Below are 18,111 nucleotides of genomic sequence, written 5' to 3' on the forward strand. Positions count from 1 at the left end.
TTCAGTAATAAAAAATGATGGAATCTACGGCCAATATAAAATTGCTGGGTTTTCACTGAAACAGTTTACTTAAGATTTCCAGTTTACAAGGTTCATCAACCTGAACTCCATACTAGGGCTTTAGTGGTTCTCCTCCACTTTAGGAGATTCTCCAGCACTCTCATGGGTGTATGGCAATGAAAGAATATGTAAGACTAACAGTCTAATCCGAACCAATTTTACAGAACCAATGCAGCCACAATGCAGCCTTACCTTGAGGAGGCCTCTTTGACTACTTCTCCACTACAGGATGGTGGCTTGCCACACCCGTTGGCACAGCTGCATTGGTGCTGGAAAGTTGGTCAGGATTGGGCTATGACAGACCTACCAAGCAACTTCCCAGCATGGATCTCTTAAGAGCCAGAATGTTGGTCTGGATGGGTAACAAGAACACCTAGTTCAAAGTGACAACACATAAACTCAATGAATGTTACCCTGAAACTCTTACTGCACACATTAATGACAAAAGAGGTGGAGTACTTAAATGGAAATGTGGACACCAAATCTAAATGACCGCAGGGCCAGAAACAGATGCTGTGCCCCTACTAGGTAACATGGGCTGCAGATTGTATTGCCACTATTAAGTGAAGTAACTACCTTTGACACCAGACACTTTTTTGTCTTAGGCTAAACTACATTGAGGTAAGGGGGAAAATGTATACTGTCCAATGTGAAAATTGCTTACATTTTGTGGTGATCACAGATGTTTCAAAGCCAATTGAGTTTCTAAAGTAAAATATATATAAAATTTTCACAATGGGCAGAGTACATGAATTTTTAAAAATTTTTTACATTAGCAGCTGCCTATATAAAGTTTTTACAATTATATAAAACTATATAGAGTTTTACAATTAATGAGTAAATTACACAAACAAGTCAAAGGAAAGAAAAAATATTTCTGAGTTTATATAAATGTCCAGTTCCCTTGGATCTGGTTTGTTTGACTCATCAGCGAGGTATTATTTTATAGCACAGTAGATTTGTGTTTTGTTTTTTTCCAAAAAACCATCATAAAATAAGAATTACCTATTGGATACTGAAAAAAGGAAAATTCCTCCTTCAAGAGCTCCGTTATCCTTTTTTTTTTTAGTGAGCACACATGAATGAATTCAAATTTTTCTGAAAAAATATCTGTATTTATTCAATCAGTGCTTCTAGCTTATCAAGTACAGAATCAATCCAGATTTAAATATGTGACTATTTCACACCAGTTTGATTTCAGAAGAAATTCTCCTAAGATATAAATATTTAAGGGAATCAAATCACAAGTATTCAACTTTTAAATAAATATTCTGTTCCTGAAGACAAAGAAACTTTTGAATAAAGAAGTAATGCTTTGTTTTTAAAACAGGAAATATTTTTCCATTAAATTTGGTTATATTATGGGCAGCCCAATCCTAATCTTCCCTTCAGCAGGCAGACGGGGAGGCCTGCTCCACATCCAGAGCAGGGTTGGGGCCAGTTGCAGCTCAGCCCGCGCAAGGGGAATTCCTTCCCCTGGGTAAAGCCACAGGAGACTTAATGGATCTACTTGGATCTGTGCCACTTCAAGAGGTGGGATCTGGGCTGCCCGGGACTGGGGTCAGGATCTGGCACAAGTGCTCACCAGCTGCCCACCCATGTGCCCACCCCCCTCCCCCTGCCTCAAAACAACTCCTTCCTGCCCTCCACCCACCCCCCTGCACCGGCCTGACCTGGCCAGCACGGGCTTACTTCTGTGCTGGCCCAATGGAGCTTGGGTCAGCCTTCAGAATCTGGCACCAGAGTCATCACAGAAATGCCTTATGGCACTTTTGCAACACTCTTCGGGTGTCCTCTGGATTGCACCCTAAGTGCCTTTCAGCCCAATTCTACACCGTGCCCACTGACACTGTGCAGTGCCACTGATTGCATGCTAAGAGGCTAGCAGGGGACCAAACAGCCCAGGAAAGGTAACTATAAGTACTTCCTCCCCATAGGCCACCTGGTTCCCAATGGGTCTCCTCAGACCTATGCCAGCTCTTTACACCTATGCTGCACACCTATGCTGTATGTCTGAGACTCCTGGGCAGGTCCTGGATGGGAAAGGGTGATAAGATCTGGGCCCATAGCTGCCACCAAGATCCACCCCCCTCCTGCCCTGGCCCGATTCCCACCCCAATCTACCCTTGCTGACAATTTGCTTGCCCCAGTGGAAGTTCTGAAACGCACTGCAGCTCAAGTAGGGCTAACTGGCTTCTGCACCATTGGTAGCAAACCTCAGAATGATGGTGGTGTGGCTGTGACATCAGCAGTCCAGGCTTGATGCTGGTGGATAACAAGATCTGCCAGAGTAAAGCCAGCATAGGACTGGGTCATAAGATAAACTTTTCCCCCCTCTCTCCAAATAAACGCAAACAACTTTAATCAGTTTTAGCTTGCAAATACAAGCTATTTACAAATACAAATACAGCAAAGACCATATGGCCTTATGTTGTTAACATATATATAAATACATAGTATTCATACTACACACCAGTGCTGCACAGCAGAAAAAAATTAGGACCCTGAATCTGGTCTATGCAATCAAGTTAGACATAGATAAAAACGAGGGTCCAACTTCATATTATGTCTCTAAATTATAGGCATGGTTCCACATTCCTGAGTTTAAAAATGTAACACAGAATGTTTGCATCATTGTCAGCTTCTGAGAAAGACCAGTGTATGCCATAATTCTAGAAGTGTATCAGTAGCATAAGTGTATTACCAAAAAGAACTAGGAATGTAATTTTCTTCCATGGTATTTTTTTAGACACGTGAGTGATATCTGCAAGAGCATTCAACATGACTTGAAAACATCACATGGGAAGCATCCTCAAGATGGCACCTTAATGCCTCTTTCTTATGCAGGTTCTGTTTCCACAGTTCCAGAAGTATTTGGAAGGACGGAAACAAAGCCTTTAGGACTAAAATATTTTCCCATGTTTGCAGCACATACTTGTTACGCTGCTTTTATATTTCAGGCAAACATCTAATCAGACAATATAGCAAACATTTACTTTAAATTACAGAATTGCATTTTATATATCTCCATTTTTTCACATAGACCTGCAGTACAAATCAAGTATAAAACTCTAGGATAAACATGCACTCAAAAAAACCCAAAAACCATATTATCTGAACTTTTTCTTCTTTGCAAGACTGAAAAACATGAATGCTGTTGATTGGATCTGCAGTAGTCCTAGGCAAAAATCTTCTTTTGCAAGGTTGAAGAATCTCTGGCTAGCTTTTGCTGCCACTCTGCTGCTGCAAGTGAAGCTGCAAGATCAAGTCTCTAATTTCTTCCCGTTTGCTTTTCACCACCTGGCGAGGGAACCAGCGCTCCAAGTGCATTGGAAGCTCAAAGTTAACAATAGGATTCTGGTGATTAAAACAAAAAAGAAAATAATGTTATTACATTAATTTAAAAAATATAAATTTAAAGATAAATATTATTTTAAAAATAAAAATAAATATTGCCATTTCTTGGCAAAAACATCTCACTTTTCATTTAACTCAAATGGATTCAAACTGCTTGAGCACATCTAATGACTCAGACATGCCCAAAGACTCTGGGATCATGTTTATCTGCTGTGTTTAATAATTGGTATAATTTTATTATAACTATAAAGCTTTGTTTTTTTCTGTGATTGTTTTATAAATTGCTATGTAAGGTGCACTGGGTACCTTGATCAAAAGGTAGAACAAACAAACATATTAAATTCAACTAGTTGATCATCAATTTGCCTATGGTAGCAAGGATTTAAGTGTATAACCAGACAAGCGACACCAGTGGCGTAGCGAAGGCACCTGGGGTACAAAAATTTTTACACCCTCACATAATAAAATTTGGCAGTAATTGTGGTGATGTGCTGACATCACTGCTAATTATTTCTGGGTCATGGTGCAGTCAGAGTGGCTTCATGCCACTCTGAGCAGCCAATGGCTTTTTTGCCTTTTTTCCCCTTGAAAAGCAGGGAGGAGAGGAAAGGAGAAAAAGCACAGTTCACTCAACAAAAAAAGTAACTATCAAAAAAAACCAGTGGCCAACTTGATGACACACAACTAAAAAGAAGTTCTAGTGTCAGCTCTGATTATTAAGAATATTTATGTATCACTTTTCAACAACAAAAGTTCACAAAGTCGTTTACAGACAAAATAAAATAACTAAATGGCTCCCTGTCCCAAAAGAGCTCACAAGATGCAGAAGAACACCAGCAAACTGCCACTAGAAAGGACACTGCTAGGGTGAAGATGGGCAATTATTCTCCCCCTGCTAAATATAAGAGGAGCACCACTTGAAAAAATGCCTCTTTACCCGTTAGCAGGGGTAACTGTATTATGAAACATGGAAACAAAAGCTGACTCATACTAACATCTTATTGGTTCCATGCTGTATCATAACAACACTCCATTGGCTCTTGGAACAATCTGTCTCATAGGTCAGTTTTGAGTTAAGAAAACCCATTTTTTGTCACATAAGGCAGTTGTCTTTTTCTTTTCTGGTTATTTGGCTATAACGTTTGATAGAATACAGATAATTTAACGTGGTTTGTTTCATTGCATTCTGCATTAAATTACCTAGTGAATAATATCTAACATGATGGTATCATTAATAAATACCAAGGTTTCAACAATTTTGATCATCAAACTTCTTTCGACAGTCCCACAAGGCCTGGTACCCAGGGCAATGTACCCCCTTGTCCGTCCCCCCAGCTAAGCCATAACTACAGGCACCTCTCAAAGTAAGCAGCTTTGATTTGCCCATTTTTGAAATAGCGTGAGTTGCAAATTAATACCAGGTCTATTCTAGATGCGCCATTTTTGAAATAACACAGTCAATCATTCTTTTTGCAAAGCTATTTCAAAAGACAAAAAGACATTTTGTGATATTTGAATGCTCTGAAATGCAATTAATCAGCAACTAAATTGGCTAACAAACAACCCATTAGATGCTGGCAACTTCCAGAGGCAGGGAGGGTGGGCCAGAAGATAATAAATGCATTCACAGAACTGCTGCTTACTAAGGGCCTATCCATTCCTATCTAACTTTCCAATGCCAATGCAACTGCAATGTAGTCCCGAGGTAAGGGAACAAACATTTCCTTACCTTAAGGAGGTCTCTAAGACTACCCACCCACTGGAGTATGCAGCGCACACCTCATTGGTATGGCTGCATCAACACTGGAAAGTTATTGGGCCTTAAGTCTCCTTACTGGCATCTTTGTTTTCATCATTGCTTTCTCAGAACCAACATCAGTAGCCACTCCTACTCCCAGCAGCCTCCATCCTCAACCCTCCCCCATGTCATCTCGGGCAAGCAGAACCCATCAGTCTGCTTGCTTTCACCTGAATAAGTATTGATGACTTTCTCCCTAACCTATGCTAATACATAGGTTCTTAGGGCAAAAATAGTTTTAATTTGCATGTTAATATACTTGTTGATTTCCTAGAACATAACCCCCCATGTGAATCAATAGATGCCTGTATTTAAGAGCATTGAAATGTTTTGCACCTGGAAGAAAGTTTCCACATATTGCAGTAAGTATACTCCACAATCGCTACTGTTATTTTGTTTGGGGACTCTCGGACAGAAATCCACCACTGCCGATTTACTGAACTCACGGCATGTTTTGCATTTTGCTTCCCATTCAACTTCTAGATATCTGAAAGAAAAACAGAGAAAGGCATTCTCTGTGGTTGTTTGAAAAATAAGATAACCTTTAATGGTACACACACTTGGCTAGGATTTATTGGTCAGCTTTATTTTATGTACTTTCACCTGAATAAACTGCGTAACTGAATAAACTTGGAACATATTCTTCTCCAAGGTAGAACTGCTGTGGCTGGATCAAAAGAGCTCCTTTAGGCATGAAAAAGCAATTCTGTGCGCTTACAGGGCTTTGTCCCCGTCCCGTCGCCCACACCAGATTCTTGTACTGCCACCAGTGTGTTTGGTGCTACAGGAGAATTACTGAAAGTATCAGTGAAAAGTCCCCACACATTACCCTTGGTATCCAAGACTGAAGTTCAACAGCCATAATATGTTTGATCCCTTATTAGCAACCAATTCTTGAGAGACTACAGATAGGAGTCAGCAGCTGAGATGTAGAACCCCCGCCTGAGAAAACCGAGCTGTATAAAAGGTTTGGGAAAGTACCAGGGCCTAAGTTTCCTGGGGAAAGTACCCTGGCACTCCATGGCCTATCTCTAATTGATATTAAGACAAAACTCTTTATATGCAAAAGAAATTTAAATCAAATAAGAAGCTATCTTCTACTGTGTCAGATCATTGGTCCATCTAGCTCAGCATTGTTGACACTGAATGGCAGTGGCTCTCTGGTTTTCAGACAGGAATCTTTCTCTGTCCTACCCAGAGATATTGGTGATTGAACCTGGAATCTTTGCATGCAATGCATGTATTCTACCACAGTGTTTTCCAAGCTGTGGCTCACGCCCCACCAGTAGGTCGCAAACCAGGTTTTGCTGGGTCTCAAAATGTTTTTGAAATGTGATTTTTGCATGTGCCACTATGCAAAAAAGATAAAAAACAAGGAGAAAAAACAATGGAGAAAAAAACCCTGCTAAAAAACAAAAAAATGCTATGACACATTTTGTTATAGCAAAATTCTAATAGCACCAAACACTGGGCATCTGTAGTTATTTGTCATCCAGGTTTCATTACTAAAGGCTCCCTCATCAAAGGCTGCTGAGAAAACTCCACAGTCAGGAAATTAGAAGACAGGTTATCTCCTGGATTAGGAACTTCTGAGGTCCAGGAAGCAGAGAGTGGGTGTCAATGGGCAATTTTCACAATGGAGAGAGGTGGAAAGTGGAGTGCCCTAAGGATCTGACCTGGGACCTGTACTTTTCAATCTGTTCATAAATGACCTAGAGACAGGGTTGAGCAGTGAGGTGGCCAAGTTTGCAGATGACACCAAACTTTTCCCAGTGGTGAAGACCAGAGGAGATTATGAAGAACTCCAGAAGGATCTCTCCAGACTGGGAGACTTGGCAGCAAAATGGCAGATGCGCTTCAAAGTCAGTAAGTGTAAAGTCATGCACACTGGGGCAAAAAATCAAACTCTACATATAGGCTAATGCGTTCTGAGCTGTCTGAAACAGATCAGGAGAGAGAACTTGGAGTGCTGGTGGACAGCTCGATGAAACTGTCGACCCAATGTGCGGTGGCAGTGAAGAGGGCTAATTCCATGCTTGGGATCATTAGGAAAGGCATTGAGAATAAGACAGCTAATATTGTAATGTCGTTGTAGAAACTGATGGTAAGGCCACACCTGGAGTATTGCGTCCAGTTCTGGTCACCACATCCCAAAAAGGATATAGTGGAGATGGAAAAGGTGCAAAAGAGAGCAACCAAAATGATTACTGGGCTGGAGCACCTTCCCTATGAGGAAAGGCTATAGCATTTGGGTCTCTTCAGTCTAGAAAAGAGATTGAGACATACAGTATCATGCAGGGGATGGACAGAGTGGATAGACAGATGCTCTTTTCCCTCTTCCATAACACCAGAACCAGGGAACATCCACGAAAGTTGAATGTTGGGAGTGTTAGGACAGATAAAAGAAAATATACCCAGAGTGTAATTAGTTTGTGGAACTCCTTGCCACAGGATGTAGTGATGGCATCTTGCCTGGATGCCTTTAAGGGGGAATTGGACAAATTTCTGGAGGAGAAGTTCATTACGGGATACAAGTCATAGTAGGTACAGGCAAGCTCTTTGTTAGAGGCAGTCTGCCTCTGATTGCCAGATACAGGGGAGGGCACCGCGACGCAGGTTGTGCCTGTTGTCTTGTGTGCTCCCTGGGGCATTTGGTGGGCCACTGTGAGATTCAGGAAGCTGGACTAGATGAGCCCTTGGCCTGATCCAGTGGGGCTCCACATACTCCAACAATGTCTGCTTTTGGTCGCTTCGCAGCATTTCTAATTAGAACCATGTGGAGGTAGCAGTGGCATTATTATTTTTAAAATTTAATATTGAACAATAAATAAAAAGCTGGTTTAAGCATCCAGTGGAGCGGAGCTCCGCAGGTCCCACCCCCTCCTTCCCTGCTCCCGCTCCCTGCCATGCCTCCTCCCTGTCCTCTGCCCACCTTGGAATGCCTCCCGCCTCCCCCCCACCCCCACTTCCTCTGTCACCTGGTGGTCCAGGCGACCACCAGGCGGCGGAATGCAGGCCCAGCACTGGCCCTGGGTCCGCGTTAAGGGCTTGCAAGCGTGCCTTATGGCATGCTTGTGACAGTATGTGCCGGTGATGAGCCAGCGTGCACAGCTCAGGATTGGGCCCTTAGACAATAAACTACCCTGTGTGCTCATTTCTGTTCCTCATAGCATCACTGCATTAATGTTTACAACATAACCTACTTACAGTGCAATCTTATGCATGTCTTCTCAGCGCTAACTTCCACCAAGTTCAATACTTACCTGGAAGTAAGTTCCATTGACTTCAGAGGAACTTATTTCTGAATAGACATACATAGGCTTGTGCTGTTAGTGAATCAGAAAGACAGATTCATAGACTCAAGTTAAACATCAGAGCAGCCATTTTCAATCACTGTCCCATGGCACACTGGTGTGCCACAAGTGGTCCACAGGAATTTGGGGGAAGGTCATTAATTAATAGGGCCAATGGGAGATGTGAACCCCCCACTGGCAGCATGGTCTACCTTGTCAATTGTCAAAAAACTAGTGGTGTGCCTTGACCATTTTAGTGCCATGTCAGTGTGCCATGAGATGAAAAAGGTTGAAAATCATTGCATTAGAGTTTCAACCTCATGTTGAAACATGAAGAAGCTATATTTCTGTACTCAAAATGAAAATCATATCCTCTGTTAAAATGTAGAATCAAGTGAAATACAAATTACTTACTCTCTCAAGACCTGAACTGTATTCTGTACAGAACTTGTCTTCAGGGAATCCAAGATGAGTATGCAAGGCCTGCAAAAATGAAAAATGACTTTCTGTTTCATAAACAAGATTTTATGCATTTCAAGGGAAATTTAAGTCTAGCAAATCCTGTAGTGTTGTAAATACAAATGCCTACCTCTTACAAACTTTCTTGACTTTAGAATTGCTTGAGGAGCTCTGAAAAACATTCACAAACTATAATCAGAAAAAGCAAAACAGAAGAATAAACACATTCCTTCATAATCTGATACTTGCACAGAAAGTCAGCAGTTCAATTTATCAACATATTTATGCATCTAGCTAACTTTTATGCTGCTTTTCCAAAGCTCAGGACTCCTCATAATATTAACTCTCACAACTAAAAAAATGAAAATTATAGGCTGTTGAACAATTCATCACATATCAAAAATACAAATTATTTCCCAAGCCAATACACAGAATAGTAATACAGGTATAAGGCTACAAATAAAAATGGCAGCAACTACTACTGGGCAGTTATTGCAGAATAATTCTATTTGTTCTTTGGCATTATATACATTGTTAAGGAATCAATGAGGACCTATCTGGTACTTGTACTAACTTTCATACAGAAGATTTAGGCTGCAATCCTATACACACACTTTCCTGGGAGAAAAGAGTGTGTATACTCAAGAGTTCCTTCTGAGTAGACACAGATAGGATTGCGGTTAAATACTTAGACCACTTGTGTGGAAAGGTCTTTTGAGTTAACCAATTTTTTAAGAAGGTGTTTTTATTAGAAAACAATAATAGTAATGTTAGTAAAAACTGCTTTGCCTTCATGGTAGCTTTTCCTGTGGTAAGACTGTTATTACTGTAAGGGCTTTGAGCTTTTAGTTTGTTTGTGTAATTTTTCTCTTTGTTGTGGTGCATGAACTGAACAAATAAAAATGAATTAATCATTACTGTACTTACAAGCCTATTGAATTTTGTCAGTTTACATGTATGAGTCTATTGTGACAAAAAAAAATTATCATACCCTTTCATATTTATTCTCACTATTCCATACCATCATATTAGTTGACAATTATACCTTGCTTGGTTACAAAAGAACTCTTACTTGGGCCATTTTAGATTCCAGAACTGCAGATGAAGTTGCATGTTGAACATTATCTAACATAATAAAGTAAACATAATATGGTTAAAGAAAACAATGATTCTTTTTATTTTTCTGCTACGACAGACACAAAAATATACTTAATGGGGGGGGGTAGACCTGCAGTAATACTGTAATGAGAACGTGTGGCATGAGTGCAAACAAATATTATTAAAAGAAAAAAATACTTTTTTCTTTTTCAAAAGTTACAGACAGACCTGACTGCTGCATTACAGAGAGGAAATTATTGCTTCTGATTATCTGAACCCTCTTCCTCTGCTAACACACCCCAGTAATGTGTTCACTTTCTTTTCAGCTGCTTCACTTTCCTTGCTCAAGTTTAACTTATGATTCACTAAGAAACCTAGATCTTTTTTTTACACATGCTGCTGCCAAGGCAGTTTTCTCCCATCCTGTACTGTGATTCTGATTTTCCTACATGGTCGACTTTACATTTGTCTCCATTGAACTTCATGTGGTTGGTATTGGTCCACTTGTAGAGACTGTCAAGATCAAGCATAAAAAACCATATAAGATTCATTTTTTCACCTTTAGGCTGAGGGTCACTATTTACATCTAATTCCTCTTTATCATTCCAGTTGTCATTAAAGACCAGAACAGTTTCTGTTCTACCAATTTTGCTTTTCATTTCTGGCTGAAGTGGAAATTGCTGAAGATGCGACTGCTGTGAACAATTATCTAGACAGTCTTCATACATAACTTTTTCCAGCCAAGGAAAGCAAATTACTGCGATGTACCAATGAGATCTGCCAAGGAAAGGAAGATAAAATTAATATGCGATATTCAAAGCTTTGAACTACTGAAGTTTTTTCCCATGGTGAATCTTAACTGCTGGTAATATCTAAACTCATTTTGTAGTTTATAATCATCAGTAAATTTCCCCATGAATTCTTGCCCCTTCAGCATGATACCCAAGTTAGTTTTTTCCATATACTTCTTCAGAACAACTCAGGTCACCAGGCAATTTTAATCAAATGAGACCTCCGTTATTGAGCAGTAGCGGGCCTAAAGGGGGGTGGGGGGGGCAAAAGCTCCAGGTGCTGCACCCCCGCCGCCTCTGCCCATCAGAACCGTTCTGCAGACAGGTAAAGCCCTGTGTGACCATGGGTGGGCCTTTGCAAGATCCAGCCTGGAGGGTTGCCAGTCTCTCTCACCAAGCTGGGTAAGTGAGCATAAGTGGTCCTAGCTCACCCCCTGACCTTGCTGTCTCAGAATGGACACCAAAAGCTTCATGCCTACCTACCCCAAGCCGCACAACACCTGCCTAAGGTGACCAGAAGTATATCAAAATTAAACGTAGTTTGTGCCTTAATTCTGCCTCTCCAGCCAGCAACAGTCTGTGGGAGGTGAAAAACCCGCCAGAGTCACAGCCAATCTGACTGGCAGCAAAAAAATTCCTACCCCTCCTTCAAAAGGATGACCACCTAGTCTCAGACTGAATGAAGGGTGGGGAGGGAGGAGATCACTGCCAGAGCCCAAATGGGAGGCAAGCTCTGCACTACCTCATGGCTCTGCTCCTCTCCTCCACTCCTAGCCAATAGAGAGGGAACACCCCTCTTCCTATGCTTGTGAGTGGGTGGGCTCAAAAACGGTGGTGCGTTAGGGCTAGCTACTGGTTACATCAAATCTAAATGCTCCAGATTGAAATAAACATTACTGAAATAAAAAGTACAGGAAAAAAGGGATTAGGATCCAATTATTGCATCAAACTTACTTTTCATTAACAGGCACAAAAATGTAGTCTTTACTAAAAATGTTTATATGTCGAGTCCATCTTTTTACTCTTTTGTGTCTTCTCTCTGCTAATCTGTGGATACAAAACAATTATTATTTACTGAAAGTGCAACATTTTGTTCAGTCTCTCCAAATTCAGTGGTTATATATTCATTTATGCTGCTCCTTAATGGGCTAGGTAGGCTGATCCATTTTTGTTGGTCTACACCAGTGATCACTGGCCATGGGTATAGAATGTTTAAGGGGCCAGTGTCTAAGATGATAGAAAAAGCTACAAGTTTTTAGCTGCCACTTGCAGTCCCTTACTAGGCACATAAGAACATAAGAACAGCCCCACTGGATCAGGCCATAGGCCCATCTAGTCCAGCTTCCTGTATCTCACAGCGGCCCACCAAATGCCCCAGGGAGCACACCAGATAACAAGAGACCTCATCCTGGTGCCCTCCCTTGCATCTGGCATTCTGACATAACCCATTTCTAAAATCAGGAGGTTGCGCATACACATCATGGCTTGTACCCCGTAATGGATTTTTCCTCCAGATACTTGTCCAATCCCCTTTTAAAGGCGTCTAGGCTAGACGCCAGCACCACATCCTGTGGCAAGGAGTTCCACAGACCGACCACATGCTGAGTAAAGAAATATTTTCTTTTGTCTGTCCTAACCCGCCCAACACTCAACTTTAGTGGATGTCCCCTGGTTCTGGTGTTATGTGAGAGTGTAAAGAGCATCTCCCTATCCACTCTGTCCATCCCCTGCATAATTTTGTATGTCTCAATCATGTCCCCCCTCAGGCGTCTCTTTTCTAGGCTGAAGAGGCCCAAACGCCATAGCCTTTCCTCATAAGGAAGGTGCCCCAGCCCCGTAATCATCTTAGTCGCTCTCTTTTGCACCTTTTCCATTTCCACTATGTCTTTTTTGAGATGCGGCGACCAGAACTGGACACAATACTCCAGGTGTGGCCTTACCATAGATTTGTACAACGGCATTATAATACTAGCCGTTTTGTTCTCAATACCCTTCCTAATGATCCCAAGCATAGAATTGGCCTTCTTCACTGCCGCCGCACATTGGGTCTACACTTTCATCGACCTGTCCACCACCACCCCAAGATCTCTCTCCTGATCTGTCACAGACACAGAACCCATCGGCCTATATCTAAAGTTTTGATTTTTTGCCCCAATGTGCATGACTTTACACTTACTGACATTGAAGCGCATCTGCCATTTTGCTGCCCATTCTGCCAGTCTGGAGAGATCCTGCTGGAGCTCCTCACAATCACTTCTGGTCTTTACCACTAGGAAAAGTTTGGTGTCGTCTGCAAACTTAGCCACTTCACTGCTCACCCCTGTCTCCAGGTCATTTATGAAGAGGTTGAAAAGCACCGGTCTCAGGACAGATCCTTGGGCACACCGCTTTTCACCTCTCTCCATTGTGAAAATTGCCCATTGACACCCACTCTCTGCTTCCTGGCCTCCAACCAGTTCTCAATCCATGAGAGGACCTGTCCTCTAATTCCCTGACTGTGGAGTTTTTTCAGTAGCCTTTGGTGAGGGACCGTGTCAAACGCCTTCTGAAAGTCCAGATATATAATGTCCACGGGTTCTCCCAAATCCACATGCCTATTGACCTTTTCAAAGAATTCTATAAGGTTCGTGAGGCAAGACTTACCCTTACAGAAGCCATGCTGACTCTCCCTCAGCAAGGCCTGTTCATCTATGTGTTTTGAGATCCTATCTTTGATGAGGCATTCCACCATCTTACCCGGTATGGATGTTAGGCTGACTGGCCTATAGTTTCCCGGGTCCCCCCTCTTTCCCTTTTTAAAAATAGGCGTGACATTTGCTATCCTCCAATCTTCTGGCACCATGGCCGTTTTGAGGGACAAGTTGCATACCTTAGTCAAGAGATCTGCAACTTCATTCTTCAATTCCTTAATAACTCTTGGGTGGATGCCATCAGGGCCCGGTGACTTATTGATCTTTAATTTATCAATGAGGTCTGAAACATCTTCTCTTTTAACCTCTATCTGACTTAACTCCTCGGTCAGGAGGGGCCGTTAGGGCAGCGGTATCTGCCCGAGGTCTTCTGCCGTGAAGACAGATGCAAAGAACTCATTTAATTTCTCTGCCATCTCTAAGTCTCCTTTTATCTCCCCTTTCCCTCCCTCACCATCCAGAGGGCCAACCGCTTCTCTGGCGGGTTTCCTGCTTCTAACATATTTGAAGAAGCTTTTATTATTCCTCTTAATGTTGCTGGCCATGCGTTCCTCATAGTCTCGCTTGGCCTCCCGTATCACCTTCTTACATTTCTTTTGCCACAGTTTATGTTCCTTTTTATTCTCCTCATTAGGGCAAGACTTCCATTTACGGAAGGAAGCTTCCTTGCCCTTCACAGCCTCTCTAACTTGGCTGGTTAGCCATGCGGGCACCCTCCTGGATTTAGTGGAACCCTTCTTCTTTGCAGTATACACCTCTGCTGGGCCTCTATTACTGTTGTTTTAAGCAGCCTCCATGCACTCTGGAGAGATTGGACTCTTTTTACCCTCCCTTTCAACCTCCTTCTAACCAGCCTCCTCATTTGGGGGAAGTCTGCCCGTCGGAAGTCAAGGGTTTTTGTTAGAGATTTGCCTGGTATTCTTCCCCCAACGTGCACGTCAAAACGGATCGCAGCATGATCACTGTTTCCCAATGGCTCAGTAACGTTTACATCTCTAACCAGGTCCTGCGTACTGCACAATATTAAATCCAGAGTCACCTGTCCTCTGGTGGGCTCCGTGACTAGCTGATCTAAGCCACAGTCATTTAGCACGTCAAGAAATCCGGTTTCCTTATCGTGACCAGAACACAAATTGACCCAGTCAATATGAGGATAATTGAAGTCCCCCATGATTACAACCCTGTCCCTCCTTGTCACCTCCCTGATCTGTTTCCTCATTTCAAGGTCCCCATCCGATTTCTGGTCTGGAGGACGATAGCACACCCCCAGTATTACATCACTGCACAAGCCTGGTAATTTAACCCACAGAGATTCTACAGTGGAGTCGGACCCACCTTCAATCTCTACTTTGCTGGATTCTATCCCTTCCTTAACATAAAGGGCCACCCCACCTCCAACACGCCCCTGCCTGTCCCTCCTGTAGAGTTTATAGCCCGGGATTGCGGTATCCCACTGATTCTCCGCATTCCACCAGGTTTCCGTTATGCCCACTATGTCAATGTTTTCCCTTGTCACCAGACATTCCAGTTCTCCCACCTTTGCTCATAGACTTCGGGCATTCGCATAAAAGCATTTGTACACAGAATGCCCTAGGATGGGCTGCTTATTCGCTCCTTTGTCCCCGCATCCTCTCATTGTGCCAAACCGTCTATCACATCCCATCACGCTACCTTTGCCAATTTCTTCTCCTACCCTGCCTTTGTCTTGTTGTTCTCTAACCTCCCCATCCTCATCCCATAGGGATAAGGAGTCCCGAACCGGATGCCCCTCGGCTCCTGTCGGCCTTCCCCCAGGGATCAGTTTAAAAGCTGCTCTGCCACCTTTTTAATGTTATGCGCCAGCAGTCTGGTTCCATTCTGGTTCAAGTGGAGCCTGTCCCTCTTGTACAGGCCCCGCTTGTCCCAAAAAGTTCCCCAGTGCCTAACAAATCTAAACCCCTCCTCCCTACACCACCGTCTCATCCACGCATTGAGACCCCTGATCTCCGCCTGCCTAGCTGGCCCTGTGCGTGGAACAGGTAGCACTTCAGAGAACGCTACCTTTGAGGTCCTGGCTTTCAGCTTCCTGCCTAAAAGCCTAAATTTGGCCTCCAGGACCTCCCAGCTACACTTGCCTACGTCGTTGGTGCCGACATGCACCACAGCCGCTACCTCTCCCCCAGCACTGTCTACTAGCCTGTCTAGACAAGAAGTGATGTCCGCAACCTTCGCACCAGGCAGGCAAGTCACCATGCAGTCCTCACATCCGTCGCAAACCCCCCTCTCTATGTTTCTAATAATTGAATCCCCCACTACAAGAAGCCCCCGACCCCCCTCCCGCCGAGGAGTACCCCGAGTGCGTTCGGATACGGGCCCATCCCCTGGAGAAAGGGTCCTCCCTAGGGGATTGTTTCCCTCCTCTTCAGGATGACGTCCTCCAGTCCCGAGACTTCCCACCCGGGCAGCCGAGGAGCTGCATGCCTGAGGTTGGGACGAAGCCTGATCGTTCCCGGAAGTCTCCCCACGGTCCTCCTCTGCCTGCCTGCGCTTCTCCAGGTCGGCCACCAAGGCTTCAAGGGAGCGGACGCGTTCCCTGAGACCCTGGAGCTCCTTGCACCGAGGACACACCCATGACTTATGCCCCAGAGGCATATAATCATACATGTGGCACTCAATGCAGAACACTGGATAGCCCCCTCCTTGCTGCTGGCTGCCTGACTGCATAGCTTTTTTTGTTGTTGTTGTTTTATTTAGTGGTACTTTTATAAACCCTACACTGGTTAGCAGCCCTCTTCTCAAGGGAAGAGGAACGGCACAAAGATACGTTCTGGTAATTTAAATGGTTCTGAAATCTGGATTTTGAAACCATTTAAAGTAACCTGTTCAGATGTAAGAAGCTATCTTCTTGACAAACTAAACTGCTTACCATCCCTAAATAAAACTGCACAAGGGAGGCTTTTACTGCAAGCATGAGCAGCTTTTGCAGAGCAATAGATTTTTAACAAATCTGTTCCCACTGAAAACGCATTCAGAATGTCTTTGAAATAACAAAGGACGCAATACATACTTATAGAGTAAGACACATTGAACACATGCATAGCATTTTGATAGTGGTATTTCCATACTACTATGCATCGTGGTTCCAATAAACATGCATAGAATTATGCTGCAAGACACCTTCTCTACATGTGAGGTGCAGCAGCTTCAGAAAAATCCCACAGAGATGCTGAAGAGCAGGGAGCCCTGTGTAGGTCATTGTTGAGGACCTAAGATTTCCCTCAGTTCTTTCAATCACCACCAGCATCATATCAGGATTTATCCATTGGTAGCATTTTCAAGTTCTTTACAAGTGCAAAAAATAACTTACGAAATGCTTAGATGTTCTTCAGAGTTATTTTCTGTCCTAGTCAGGCATTTATAGAAGAAACTGCTAAATATGTGTGATCTGTCAGCAAGTGGTTTTGGAGCTCTCTCCAGCCACAGATACCTACCAAAGAGGCAAAAGATGCACAGACACTTTATTTCTTGCAGAAATTTCCTTTCTACTTATTTATGACCAAAAAGGCTTTTGTGTAAGGAATTTTTCTTCCTCTTGTCACAATTGTAGCAATAAAAGTATCTTGTTGTCTTGGATGCTTCCAGGGGAATCTGGTGCTCACTGTGAGATACAAGGGCCACTATATGGGCCCTTGGCCTGATGCAGCAAGGCTCTTCTTATGCTGTTATATTGTTTTGAATTGGACTGCCAGATGGTATTTTTGGGAAGTGACCAAAGTGACCACTCTTGCTTTTCTTTCTAAAAGAGAAGATAGTCCCACAGGTACAATCTCTATTGTCCTCACCTTCAGTGGGCAGATACTATCTTCACTTGAGGCAAAATAGCTGCTGGCTGCTGAGGAGGAAATGAAACCTTTTCCGTTAGTTAGAAGTGCAGTGTATCTACTGCAACACCCTGTTTAGTTTCATCCAAGAAACCACATATTCTTAGAAGGTTAAGAAAGTCTCTGCTGCTTAACTGAAAGTATAAGGAAAGTCTAGCTGAACAGAAGGCACTCAGTAACTTGGGAAGCTTCCTTGCTCTTATCTATGAAATACCTACAAATACGTAGAAGCCACATACAGTTAACTGTACAGTTGGCTCCCCTTTCAGTTCCCCTGGAAGATACAAAACACTTCTTCACAATCACATCAAAGCAAATAAAATGCTGCTGTAGTGAAGTGGGCGAAAGGAATGAGCTGAGCAAGATCTGACTTCCCCAGTTCAAATCTTACCTCTGCCATTAACTCATGAGGTAGCCTTGGGCAAGCCACTCCCACTCAGGTTTAGCTCCCCTGCTGTATTATGGGGATAATACTACTTATCTTAGGGTCCGATTCTGAGCTCTGCAAGCCGGCTTACCACTGGCGCGCACTGTTACAAAAGTGCTGTAAGGTACATTTGCGAGCCCTTACCACGGGTCCAGTGCCAGAGTCTGGGCAGTGGAGAGGTGAGTGGGGGCATGGAGGGAGGCGTTCTGGAGGGGCACAGGTGGGGGGGGAAGGCAGGGGAAGGCCAGGGAGGATGCGTGGCAGGAGGAGGAAGCAGG

At 43.2% G+C, this 18,111-nt stretch overlaps 1 protein-coding gene across 5 annotated transcripts in view; it reads right to left on the reverse strand.

Annotated features, from left to right (window-relative positions):
- Positions 1-1,718: 1,718 nt before the first annotated feature.
- Positions 1,719-18,111, reverse strand: part of SENP7 (SUMO specific peptidase 7) — a 51,334-nt gene continuing 34,941 nt past the window's right edge. For 4 of the 5 annotated variants that reach the window (XM_066618853.1, XM_066618850.1, XM_066618849.1 and 1 more), the window contains 8 exons: positions 16,893-17,012; positions 11,811-11,903; positions 10,625-10,842; positions 10,040-10,092; positions 9,098-9,138; positions 8,923-8,991; positions 5,552-5,702; positions 1,719-3,417 (listed from right to left, as the gene is read on the reverse strand). In XM_066618853.1, the coding sequence (XP_066474950.1) occupies positions 3,280-3,417; positions 5,552-5,702; positions 8,923-8,991; positions 9,098-9,138; positions 10,040-10,092; positions 10,625-10,842; positions 11,811-11,903; positions 16,893-17,012 (883 nt within the window). In that variant the 3' untranslated portion in view covers positions 1,719-3,279. Of the gene's footprint in view, positions 3,418-5,551; positions 5,703-8,922; positions 8,992-9,097; positions 9,139-10,012; positions 10,093-10,624; positions 10,843-11,810; positions 11,904-16,892; positions 17,013-18,111 lie in introns of those variants that run through there. The other variant, XM_066618852.1, reaches the window with a different exon arrangement.

The sequence above is a fragment of the Tiliqua scincoides genome, chromosome 3, assembly GCF_035046505.1.
Source record: "Tiliqua scincoides isolate rTilSci1 chromosome 3, rTilSci1.hap2, whole genome shotgun sequence".
NCBI classification, from domain to species: domain Eukaryota; kingdom Metazoa; phylum Chordata; class Lepidosauria; order Squamata; family Scincidae; genus Tiliqua; species Tiliqua scincoides.